The following is a 12,991-nucleotide window of genomic DNA, read 5'->3' as shown; positions in this document are numbered from 1 at the left end:
CCTTCTTGAGAATAATAGTCAATATACCACAAACCTTTTTTTTATTTCTTTCCATGCCTACCTGCTAGCTTTTATATAATTGTATACATGGACCCCTAAACCTATTTGCTCCTCCGCAACACCTAGTATCAGCATTAAGAAAGTACTCTGATTTGTCTTTTAGATCCAAAATGGATGACCTCCCTCTTCCCTACATTGAACTCCATCCAGTATAGAATGATACAGTACAGAAGGAGATCATTCAGCCTATCGTGTCTGTGCCAGCTTTGGAAGAGTTTTACCCCGTGTACTTATTTCAACTATCTGTGTCTCCTTGTATCTTCCTGCTCCCATACTATGATACCTTTTTAGCTGAGTGTAATCTGCAAACTCTGATATACAGCCCTCTATTCTTTCATCCAAGTAATTAATATATGTGGTAAAAAGCTAAGGCCACAGAACTAATCCCTAGTTAACACCACTTGTCACATTCCTCCAATCAGAGAATACTTTCTACAGTATATCCCAACTGCTTGCCAACCCATGTCTCCAGTTCCATGCGCTTTTAGTTAAAATTAAAGTCCTGCTGTTCTTTTCTGGTGATCTCATTTTTAGTAGGATTTTTCAATTAATATGACAGTCCGTGATAGTAGCAGTGATCCCAGGATCACTGGTTTATTTCCTCCTGGTACTAGGGTCAAAGATGTCACTGAGCAACTGCAGAACATTGTGAGAAGGGAGGGTGAACAGCCAGATATTGTGGTCCATGTCAGTACTGATTACATGGATGGGTTGAGGTCCTACAGGCACATTTTGGGGAGGTAAGAAAGAAATTCTTAAGCAGTTTGTAACCTCTGGCTACTCATGGTTCCATGTGCTAGAGAGTACAGAAATGGGAGGATTGTGCAAATGGATGCATGGCTGGAGAGATGGTGCAGAAGGAAGGGCTCTAGATTCTTGGGCTGTTGGTTTGGTCCTGTTCAGGTGGGAGCTGTGCAAACCAGATGGACTAGGAAATCAGCATATAGAGCTTAGATTATTTTGAGGAGCTTGCTAATGCTATTGGGGAAGGTTTAAACTAGCTTGGCATGGGGATAGGAACCTGATTGTAGATTAAGAAAGGAGAGAAGCAAAGCTAGAAACGGAAGGCAAAAAATTAGTGAGTGTGGAAGGCAGAGGAAACAAGGACTAGAAAATGTATAACAAAAGCAGTTAAACGGTGCTTAATGGCATATACTTAAATGCAAAGAGTCTAGTGAATAAGGTAGATGAACTGAGGGCACAGATAGTCTTGGATAATATCATGGTTATAACAAATGTCATGTAAAAAAGGTAGGAACGGTAGCTAAGCATTCCTGATTCTAGGGTTTTCCGATTAGGTGGAAAGGGGCATTAAAAAGCAGAGGGCTGCAGTATTGGGTAATAAACCCATTGCAGCTGTGAGGAGGGATGATATATAAGAAGGATCGTCAAATGAGGCCATATAGATTGAACTAAAGAACAAGAAAAGGGACTATCGCACTACTGGGAGTGTACTAAAAACCCCCCAAACAGTCAGAGGGAGATAGAAGACCAAATATGGAGGCAAATTTCTAAGAAGTACAAAAACAATATGACTGTGATGGGGGATTTCAAGTACCCTAATACTAACTGGATAGAATCAGTGTAAAATGTATAGAGAGTTCAGAATTCTTAAAATGAATTCAAGAGGATTTTTTTCAATCAGTCGTAGCCAGTCCAGTAAGAGATGTTCCAGTAAGGGAATTAAGCTGGCAGATGGAAGGGGTATCATTGGGAGAGCATTTTGTTGATAGTGAAAAGAACAAAGATCAATCAGGGGTAATTGGGGAAAGGCATATTTTACTACGCTGAGATGTGATTTGGCAAAAGTGGACTGGAAACAAGTACTTGAAGATAAATCAGTGTTAGAATAATGGGAGGGTTCAAGGAAGAAATAAGTGAAGATTCAGAGCAAATATGTTCCCACAAAGGAAAAGGGTGGAACTCCCCAAATCTACGGCGCCCTGGAAGTCAAGGAGCATTCAGGATAGGATAGGGCGAAAAAGGGAAGCTTATGTCTGATGTTGAGAGATTAAAACTGCAGAAAGCTTAGAGTACATAAAGTGCAGGGGTGACATTAGAAAGGAAATTAGGAAAGTAAAAAGGACATGAAAACAATATTGGCAAGTAACAAAGATGTTTTTTAAATACATAAAAAGCAAGAGGATACCCAAGGAAAGAGTAGCACATAATAGGGATCATAAAGGAAACCATTGTGTGGAGGCAGAGGACATGGGCATGTTTCTCAATGAATACGTGGTCTTCAGAAAAGATGCAGACATAGTTGAGGAGGAGTGTGAAATATTGAATAGAATAAACATTCCAAGAGAGGAAATATTAAAAAATGTTAGTACCTTTTTAAGTAGATAAATCACCAGGTCCCAGGCCTGGATGAAATGTATCCCAGGTGCTAAAAGAAGAAATACCAGTGGCCCTGACCATCATTCCACCGTCCTCTGTGTAGTACTGGAGGACTGCTAACTTTGCACCATTGATTAAAAAGGGAGAAGGGAATAGACTGAATAATTACAGGCCAGTCAGTCTGTCCTTGATCATAGGCAAATTGTAAGAAAAAATTCTGAAGGATAGTATTAATCATCATTTAGAAAGGCAGGGATTAATCATGGACTGTCCAGTGTGGATTTGTTGCGGGAAGGTCATGTCTGACTCACTTGATTTGAATTTTTGAGGAGGTAACAAGAAGGATCACTGAGGTTGGTATGTTTGATGTTGTCTACATTGATTTTAGCAAGACCTTTGACAAGGTCCCACATGGCAGACAGGTCAGAAAAGGAAAAACCTGTGAAAAGTGGCAAGTTGAATCCAACTTGGAAGCAAAGGGTAATGGTTGTTGGGTGTTTTTGTGACTGGAAGGCTGTTTCCAGTGGGGTTCTGTCTTGCTTTTTGTCCAAAACAAAAGCAGAGCTTATGATCTGAAATTGTTGAACTCAGTGTTAAGTCCAGAAAGTTGTAAGGTTCTGAGTTGAAAGATGTGGTGCTGTCCTTCAAGCTTGGGTTAAGTATCATTAGGAAACCAAGGACAGAAAAGTCAGAGTGGGAGCGGTGCAGAGAATTAAAACAACAGGCAACTGGAAGCTCAGGGGTCTCACCGATTGAATGGAGGTGCTCTGCTTAGCAATTTGTTTTCTCTGCACATGTGCTGACAAACTTACTGAGTATTTCCAGTATTTTCTCTTTGTATTTCGGATTTCTGGCATTCACAATACTTTGCTTTTAAGTTTTAGATACAAATTCCTTTTTACAGATCTGTGTTGACTCCTTAATTAGCTCATATTTATCCAAATGCTCATTTACTATAGTAACTTCTCCACAACTGAGGTTAGTCTGATAGTTTATCCCTTCCTGCCTCTTAATGAAGTGACATTAGCTTTCTTGTGAACAAAGCCTGAATTATGATCTGTCTGAACTGGAACTGATGCATTCAATTCCAGAATGCAGAACAGTTGTATTATGTAGTCTTAAAGGATATGTCTTTTCACTTTAGCAGCAGATTAATGTGTTGTTTTACATTATTTATTGTTACTGTATTCAGAAAATACTGAGTTCTCTGACTTACCACTAGCAGTGACACTGGAGATTTATTAGTAAAAGTAAAATGTTAAACATGAGAGGTAACACATAATGCTAATTGAAGCATTTGACCAATAGTGCTGAAAAGTTTGGGAAACTGAACTTTAAACTGGATAATAAAACAGTTACAGGAGTCACTAATTTTTCAAACTATTATTCCTGCCAGCTTTTTCTCTTTTCACTTGTGAAATTTGCATTTCAAATGGACATTGACAATTCTTGGAAACTTCACTCAGTTGCAAGCACCTAGATCGTATATTTAGGCTATTTAACTGTGGATGGGGCACACCACAAATGAGCTTAATTTTATCCTAGCCCAATCTCTTTCATGCCAATTGTTCATCAGGTCACAGAATAATAAACAAGAACCATGGCTGATATCTTCTGATCTCTTTAATGACACACCAAGTTCAATTGTTTATTTAATTCTAAAAGTATGGGTTTGAATCTTTTAAGTTTTGATTGAAGTACTTTGTTCTGTTTAACAGGTACCAGTCTTTAAATCTGACACACGTCCCTGAACACAGCACTCCCATCTATGAGTTTCGGTGACATTCATCAATACAACCCTCCTCGGACAGTTGGGGAGAGGGAGTAGGCAGATGGTGGAACTGTTCAGGAGGAAGAGAGTGATGGACACAAAAGTGTTCTGTAACAATGAGAACAATTACTGTTTTCTCTGCTGCTGACAGACCAACCACAACACGATGAGGAGCTCGAGCATCAATAATCCAATCCAAGTGCATGACTGTTGGAGCTTGTTTTCACCGAGCAAAAGAGAACTCATTTTAATCTCATTTTTAATGCTAATTTAAACTGCACTTACTGATTTTTAATTTTGGTCTCTGATTTGTTAAGTTCTTTTTGTAGTTCTAACTTTGTTGTACAAGAACTAATGAGCCAGTAGCACGATGCAGTGTGCTATTGTCTTTTGTTTTCCCCTTTTTTGCTGTTGCTGTTTTTATACATTGCTAATCAAGCTTGGATTCTTCAGATGGTCTTTTTAATCTACTCTACAGGTGCTGTTGCACATGTTCTGTGCTAGGTTTTTATGGGAGAACAGAAGTGGCCTTATCCTAAGAGAGCAGCAGATGTCTTAGATATCACAAAGCAGTATTGGGGGCGAGGAGAAATTAAAATAAAATACTCTAACTAAATAACTGACTTCTGTAAGACTCAAGTTGTATAGAGAATTTCTAAAATCATATATATATTGGATACCTGGCAGTGTTTTAGTAAGGCCTATGACCTAATTGAGAAGTTGAGGATTAAACCAAACCCTTTGGAAGCAGTTGCCAGGCTGCAGCTTTGTAATTTCCTGCTAATACATACTTCGTGTGGGGTCTGAGTTGTATTTTTTTTTGTGTATGTGGCAGGAGAGGATGTTCCATTGTTGGTGCTAACCCAGATGTTCACAGATGATACTGTGTGCCTTTTGTGATGTAATTCCTTCGGACTTACAGAAACATTCAACTTAACCTTACAACAGTGGGAAATTCCATGCACAGTATATTTCTCATTTGAAGGTTGAAGCCCATCTTGCCCCTTCCCAGAAAAGCTTTTGTGCAGAGCATGTGCAAAGCATTGGGTTTTCATCTTAAGTATACACAAAAGATTAATAGAAAAAAATCATCTTAGATCTAGCCATGGTTCTGACTATTCAGTTGATGGTGGATGTTGCACTTAAATATTGGGTGGGGGAGAGGAAAAGAGGTTTCCAAATTGGACAACCTATTTAATATAATTTTAAAATATAGATGTTTAAATGAAATTGGTGCAAAAACAATTTTTCTTCAGTTATGGCTAGATATGCAGGATGTTAAAACGCCCACGGAGTGACTAATGAAAATGTCATGTACCTACCATTACACTTCAGTGAAATTCTAGTTGTGACACTGCAAGTATTCCAATTAAATCTAACATGCTTTGGGATTTAATGTTGCATGAAATGGCAAAGCTTGCAATATTACAGCTAGGATTTCAATACAACAGTGAAATTATCATGCAACTCAAAATATGGACATTTTAACATCCAATGGAGGGGGTATCTCTTCCTCTTTTTGTGTAAAGTCAAAGAAGAATTCTTTTATTACAACCGTTGTAAACCAATGACGTACAAAGGAATGTAATACCACCACTTGTACTAAACTTATTGCACCAGGTTTTTTGTCCATTGTGACTTCTATAAAGATAGTTAAATCCTGATAAATGCTTTATTGATTTGCCAAGAAAGATGTTATGCCTGAATCAGGATGTATGTCTGCTTTTGTGTGTCTGATTGTCTGGGGGGTGTGTGTATGTGTGTGTCCTGTGTGAAATGGGAGTGAATGGGATGGAATTTCACCCTTGGATCAAGATTATGCATAGATTGATGTGTTCTTTTAATTGAAGCCCCTCCTAAAAACATCTGAATGGACTCTAACTTTGGAATCCTACATCTAAAAGTGAGGGCAGTATTTTGCTTTATCCTATTGCAGTCTTTTTGAAAAATAGGAACTTCTAATCTCTCACAGGTCAAGAATTCCTTTTCTTCTGATTTTACATATTTTTGGAATTCCAATAAATAAGCTGAAAGTCCATTTTTATTTAAAACATATGAAGAGTTGTGTAAGTGAGAGGAAGGACTGCTAACTAGGGTGAAACAGCCCATGTACATTGAGTTTGACCTATTGACACTTCAAAGAGAGCAACTAACTGGTTTGAAAGTGAGTCGGTTTTATTGTATAAATCAGAGCATGGAAATGAATGTTTTATTACATTGCATTGTTCATGAGACATCAGGAGCTTTAAGTTTCCGATCTGTGGTGAAATAAATGAGGGTACCACATCCAATAAAGTTCCTTGTGAAAGACTTTATGGAGTTTGGATGATTCTTCTCTCTGATAAATGGAATTGGATGTTACTTCATTCCTTATCTGTACCCGAGTGAATGGAATGGGAATATCTACAGTATTAACATAGTAACTTTAGTTGAATATTATGGTGAGCCCATCAACATTTCACAAACTGACACTGTTATCCAACAGGACAATTATAGTTTTATCTTCAGAAACATTTGGAGTTTTATAAAAGTCATGTGAAGTACTAATGGGTATAGATCAGTCAGTGGTGAAAAGGAGAGTTCAGTGAATCGAGATGACAAACTCATTTTGGGTAAAGCATAATAGTACCAATTTGCTAAATGAGCTCAATAATACTACTGATTCAGGAGTAAACATCTATAAATGGGTTTTACAGTATATGCTTTGCACTGAAAGGGGTATAGTGCTAGAACGGATCATCCCTACCAACAACACCCAGTGCTTGATAAACAGCAAGGATATCTCCGTGCATAAGCAACACTATTTTGATTAAATTCAAATAAGTGTGAAGTGGTACATTTTGGTATGAGTAATAAGCATATTTTGCTTGAATAATCAGTTTCTAGCAGGATTTGGGAGTTCAGATACACAAATTACTAAAAGTGGGAACACAGGTTAATTAGGCCATAAAAATACAATCAAAGCACTCTTCTTCACAATTGAAAAGCAGGAAGGTTACAAAAACTTACTGTTTATCTTATTTTTGGAGTATTGTGCAAAGTTCTGGTCTCTATTATAAAACTAGGCACTGGAGAAGGTGCAAAAAAAAGTTTAGTCGATCAATTTTAACTTTTTTTCTGGGAGTATGTTTGTCAAACCTTTGTAAGCAGTTTGAAGCAACAAGAAAGAAAGCACTGCTAGACCTGGTTCTTGGGAATGGGGTGGGCCAAGTGGGGGAACATTTAGGGGACTGATCACTGTATCCTAAGGTTTAGGGTGACATTGGTCAATCTAGAGTAAGAATAATCAACAGGCAGAGAGCGGACTTCAATGGGGCAAGAACAGAGCTGGGCCGGATAGACTGGAATCAAAGATTGGCGGCAAAAACAGGAGCTGAACAGTGGGCTACCTTCAAAGAGGAAATGGTTTGGGCACAGTCAAGATATGTTCCCTCAAAAGGAAAGGGTAGGACAAATAAATTCAGAGCTCCCTGGATGACAAAGGAGATAGAAATTAAGTTGAAGAAGAAAAAGTGTGCTTACAACAGGTGTCAAGTAGCAAATACAATTGAGAACCAAGCTGAATACAGAAGGGATGTGAAAAAGCAAATACAAGAAGCAAAGAGGGATTATGAAAAAAGACTGGCAGCTAACATGAAAGGAAATCTCAAAGTATTCTATAAGCATATCAATAGTAAAGAGGCGGTAAAGGGAGTAGTAGGGCCAATTAAGGATCAAAAAAGGGATTTACACATAGAGGCAAGAGGCAGGGCTGAGGTGTTAAATGAATAGTTTGCATCTGTCGTTAACTACGAGGCAGGTGCTGCCCAAGCCATGGTGACAGAGGAGGAAACTCAGTCACTAGAAGGGTTTAAAATTGATGAGGGGGTATTGGAAAAGCTGTTGGTACTTAAAAGTGATAAGGAACCGGGATCGGATGAGTGCATCCAAGAATATTAAAGGAAGTGAGAGTGGAAATTGGCAATAATCTTTCATTGTTCTCTGGATTTGGGGTACATGCTGGAGGACTGGAAAATTGCAAACATTACGTCCTGGTTCAAAAAAGGCTGTAAAGATCTGCCCTGCAATTACAGACCAGTCAGTTTAACTTCGATGGTGGGGAAACTTATAGAAATAATGGAAACTTCTAGAAATAATTATTCGGGATAGAATTAATAATCACTTGAAAAATTGTGGATTAATTCAGAAGAATCAGCACAGATTTGTTATAAAGGAAAATCATGTCAAATCTGGAGTTTTTTGAAGAGGTAACGGAGACGGTTGATGAGGGCAAGGCCTTTGATGTGCATATGGACTTCCAAAAGGTGTTCATTACAGTGCCACACAACAGACTTGTGAAGAAAGTTATAGGTCATGGAATAAAAGAGACAGTAGCAACGTGGATACAAAATTGCCTGATGGATAGGAAACAGAGATAAAGGTTAATGGGTATTTTTCAGGCTGGAAGAAAGTTTGTATGGAGCTCTCCAGGGGTCGGCATTGGGACCCTTGCTTTTCCTGATATACATAAATGATAAAGATCTTGGTGTGCGGGGGACAATTTCAAAGCTTACGGATGACACAAAACTTGGGAGAATTGTAAACTGTGAGGAGGACAGTTTAGAACTTCAATAGAACAATGACATTAGTGGAGTTGGCAGATAAAGTTCAATGCAGAGAGTTGTGAGGTGATGCACTTCAGTACAGAGAACATGGAGAGACAGTATAAGGGTGTGCAGGAGCAAAGAGACTTGGGTGTATATGTACATAAGTCATTAAAGGAAGCAGGACAGGTAGAGCTGTTTCTCAAGCAGGGAGGTTATGATGAACTTATATAAGACACTGGTTAGGCCTCAGTTGGAGTAGTGTTTACAGTTCTGGGTGCCACACCATAGGAAGGATGTGAATGCATTGGAGAGAGTGCAGAAGAGGTTTAAGTGAATGGTTCCAGGGATGAGACTAGTTATAAGGAAAGATTGGAGAAGTTGGGACTGCTTTCCTTGGAGAGGAGAAGGCTAAGAGGAGACTTGATAGAAGTTTTCAAAATCATGAGGTGTCTGGACAGAGTAGATAGAGAGAAATTGTTCCCACTCATAAAAGGATCAAGAACCACAGGGCACTGTTTTAAAGTGTTTTGCAAAAGAAGCAAATGTGAGGTGAGAAAAAACTTTTTCATGCAGCGAGTAGGTATGGTTTGGAATGCACTGCCTGGAAGTGTGATGGAGGCAGGTTCAATTGAGGCATTCAAGAGGGCATTGGATGATCATTTAAATAGAATCAATGTGCAGGATTATGGGGAAAAGGCAGGAGATTAGCACTAAGTTAAAATGCTGAGTCATTGCAGACATGATGGGCCAAATGGCCTCCTTCTACACCATAATTTCGTGAAGCACAAGATCACTTATGAATGAATACAACAAATGTTCAAACAAAATGTTTGCTAAATACTTTAAATGCAAACTAGCCTCCTGAGACTAAGAAAATCTAGTTAGTATTTAAATCTTACATTATGGACTCATTTGAACAGAGATTGACGGAAGACAATACTGTGGTTTTCAAAATCATTAAGGATTTTAACGAAGAGTGAAAGATTGCTCGTATGTCAGGAAATTGACAAGCAAAGTTTCAGGATTGTCACTTGAATGAAAGGTGAAGATATAACACATGGTCATAGTAATTGTGACAGGATCTTCCAAAAATGAGAACTGAGATTAAAAACTTATCGAATTTAAAGGAAAACAGACTAGTATATAAAAAAATGTCAATGGAGGATAAAACTAGGTTAAAATAAAAGCAAAATGCTGTGGTTGCTGGATATCTGCAATAAAGTGCTAAAAAAAACTCGGTAGGTCTGGCAGCATCTGTGGAGAGAGAAATAAAGTTAAAAACAAAAAAACTGCAGATGTTGGAAATTCAAAACAAAAACAGAATTACCTGGAAAAACTCAGCAGGTCTGGCAGCATTGGCGGAGAAGAAGAGTTGACGTTTCGAATCCTCATGACCCTTCGACAGAACTTGAGTTCGAGTCCAAGAAAGAGTTGAAATATAAGTTGGTTTAAGGTGTGTGTGTGGGGGGGCGGGGGGAGAGAGAGAGAGAGAAGTGGAGGGGGTTGGTGTGGTTGTAGGGCCAACCAGCAGTGATAGAAGCAGATCATCAAAAGATGTCACAAACAACAGAACAAAAGGACGCAAAGGTGTTAAATTGGTGATATTATCTAAACGAATGTGCTAATTAAGAATGGATGGTAGGGCACTCAAGGTATAGCTCTAGTGGGGGTGGGGAGAGCATAAAAGATTTAAAAATATTTAAAAATAATGGAAATAGGTGGGAAAAGAAAAATCTATATAATTTATTGGAAAAAAACAAAAGGAAGGGGGAAACAGAAAGGGGGTGGGGATGGAGGAGGGAGCTCAAGACCTAAAGTTGTTGAATTCAATATTCAGTCCGGAAGGCTGTAAAGTGCCTAGTCGGAAGATGAGGTGTTGTTCCTCCAGTTTGCATTGGGCTTCACTGGAACAATGCAGCAAGCCAAGGACAGACATGTGGGCAAGAGAGCAGGGTGGAGTGTTAAAATGGCAAGCGACAGGGAGGTTTGGGTCATTCTTGCGGACAGACCGCAGGTGTTCTGCAAAGCGGTTGCCCAGTTTACGTTTGGTCTCTCCAATGTAGAGGAGACCGCATTGGGAGCAACGAATGCAGTAGACTAAGTTGGGGGAAATGCAAGTGAAATGCTGCTTCACTTGAAAGGAGTGTTTGGGCCCTTGGACGGTGAGGAGAGAGGAAGTGAAGGTCCACTCCTCCATCACCCCCTACTCCTCAACCCCCTCCTTTGGCACCACCCCATGCCCACGCAAAAGATGCAACACCTGCCCCTTCATGGTGCCATAGGTGGGGGTTGAGGAGTAGGGGGTGATGGAGGAGTGGACCAGGGTGTCCCGGAGGGAACGATCCCTACGGAATGCCGACAGGGGGGGTGAAGGGAAGATGTGTTTGGTGGTGGCATCATGCTGGAGTTGGCGGAAATGGCGGAGGATGATCCTTTGAATGCGGAGGCTGGTGGGGTGATAAGTGAGGACAAGGGGGACCCTATCATGTTTCTGGGCGGGAGGAGAAGGCGTGAGGGCGGATGCGCGGGAGATGGGCCGGACACGGTTGAGGGCCCTGCCAATGACTGTGGGTCTTTTGTTCTTTTGTCTGTGACATCTTTTGATTATCTGCTCCTATCACTGCTTGCTTGTCCCTACAACCACACCCACCCCACCCCCCCCCACCTTAAACCACCTCTCCTTAGATTCACTCAGTTCTGTCGAAGGGTCATGAGGACTCGAAACGTCAACTCTTTTCTTCTCCGCCGATGCTGCCAGACCTGCTGAGTTTTTCCAGGGAAATAAAGTTAACGTTTCAAGTCCAACATGACTCTTCAGGCGGAACAAAAGATGTTTAAAAAGAAGATCGGGATAGATTCAAGAGCGGAGAAGGTTAAATGATAAAGATACGTCATGGTGCACAAGGAAAAGGGAGTGCTTGAAGATGAGATGTTTGAGTCGAAGATCTCGGAACCAAAGTCTCTGCGTCAATGACCAGAGAGACATTTTCCAGGTTACACCGAGGTCAGATTCCGATTCCGGTTCCGATTCCGATTCCTGGGTCGTCCACGCGGGAAGTTTCCAGAATCTGGGAGAACATTCGGCTAGTTTCTCAGAAAAAATACATTCAGCTAAAATCCCGCAGGCATGGGGATTTTAGAGAAAATCTCGGAAATCGAGAAAGAGATCTCCCGGACCCAGAAAAACAAAGGTAAAGGTCCCGATAAAAATAAAGAACCCTCCCCCCGCTCCGCCCGACCCCCTCCCCCACTGTACACCCCCCTCCCCCATTGGACACTGTACTTCACCTCCCCCCGCCCCCGGACACTGTACACTCCCTCCCCACTGGACACTACACCCCCTCCCTCACTGGACACTGTACACTCCCCCTCTTTCACTGGACACAGCCTCCCCCACTGGACACTGTACACACACCCCCTCTGCCCCACCAGAGACTGTACACCCCCTCCCCCACTGGACACTGTACACACACCCCCTCCCCCACTGGACACTGTACACACACACCCTCCCCTACTGGACACTGTACACACACCCCCTCCCCCACTGGACACTACACACATCCCCTCCCCCACTGGACACTGTACTCCCCCTCCCCCTCTGGACACTGTACTCCCTCCCTCCCCCACTGGACACTGTACACCCCCTCTCCGCCACTGGACACTGTACCCCGTCACCATGTACACCACCCCCCCCCCAGCGGTAACTGTATATATCCCCCCCCCCCCCCCCCCCATGTACAACATCTCCTACTCCCTTCCACAATGTGAAATGCATTGTCTCCCCTCGCCCTCGTACACCAGGGCTGCAAGTGAGGTTGATTACATAGAGGCACAGGTTGCCACATGACAATATTTATGGTCCTGTCGCAGAGATTTGGTTTAAACATGGACAGAAATGGCTACTAAACATTCCTGGCTTCAAAGTATTTAGGAAGGGAAGAAGACATGTGAGGGAAAGTAGGAGTATTGTTCCAGGATAGGATAACAGTTCTGCTGAGGGTGATATGCTAAAGTGTTCAAAGACTGAATCTACTTGGTTAGAGTTTAGTATAAAATAATGAGAAGGAGATATGGAAGCAAATTTGAGAATTTTACGTGAAATAGAGCAATAATGGTAGAGCAATAAATCAATTTCTTGATTTAGAATGCTAAAAGTTAAGAGCAAGGAGGGTGAAGAATTCCTCAGATGTATACAGGAGAACTCTAATCAGTGCATTTCTAGTCCAACAGAGAA

The 12,991-nt window shown here is 41.0% G+C and overlaps 2 protein-coding genes across 5 annotated transcripts in view; both read left to right on the top strand.

Moving 5' to 3' along the window:
- gid4 (GID complex subunit 4 homolog) overlaps window positions 1–6,482 on the top strand; it is a 55,734-nt gene extending 49,252 nt beyond the window's left edge. For all 3 annotated transcript variants that reach the window (XR_005945395.1, XM_041207253.1, XM_041207254.1), the window contains one exon: window positions 4,119–6,482. Coding sequence is in view for 2 of the 3 variants with exons in the window: in XM_041207253.1 (XP_041063187.1) it covers window positions 4,119–4,182 (64 nt within the window). In the remaining variant the exon portion in view is untranslated. The remainder of the gene's footprint in view (window positions 1–4,118) is intronic.
- A 5,259-nt stretch (window positions 6,483–11,741) lies between these two features.
- The window catches only part of drg2 (developmentally regulated GTP binding protein 2), a 37,358-nt gene continuing 36,108 nt past the window's right edge, over window positions 11,742–12,991 (top strand). The window contains exon 1 of one of the 2 annotated variants that reach the window (XM_041206415.1): window positions 11,742–11,948. In XM_041206415.1, the coding sequence (XP_041062349.1) occupies window positions 11,885–11,948 (64 nt within the window). In that variant the 5' untranslated portion in view covers window positions 11,742–11,884. The remainder of the gene's footprint in view (window positions 11,949–12,991) is intronic. The other variant, XM_041206414.1, reaches the window with a different exon arrangement.

This window comes from Carcharodon carcharias, chromosome 15 (genome assembly GCF_017639515.1).
Source record: "Carcharodon carcharias isolate sCarCar2 chromosome 15, sCarCar2.pri, whole genome shotgun sequence".
In the NCBI taxonomy this organism is placed as follows: Eukaryota; Metazoa; Chordata; class Chondrichthyes; order Lamniformes; family Lamnidae; genus Carcharodon; species Carcharodon carcharias.
This window is presented reverse-complemented; position numbering and strand designations above follow the sequence as displayed.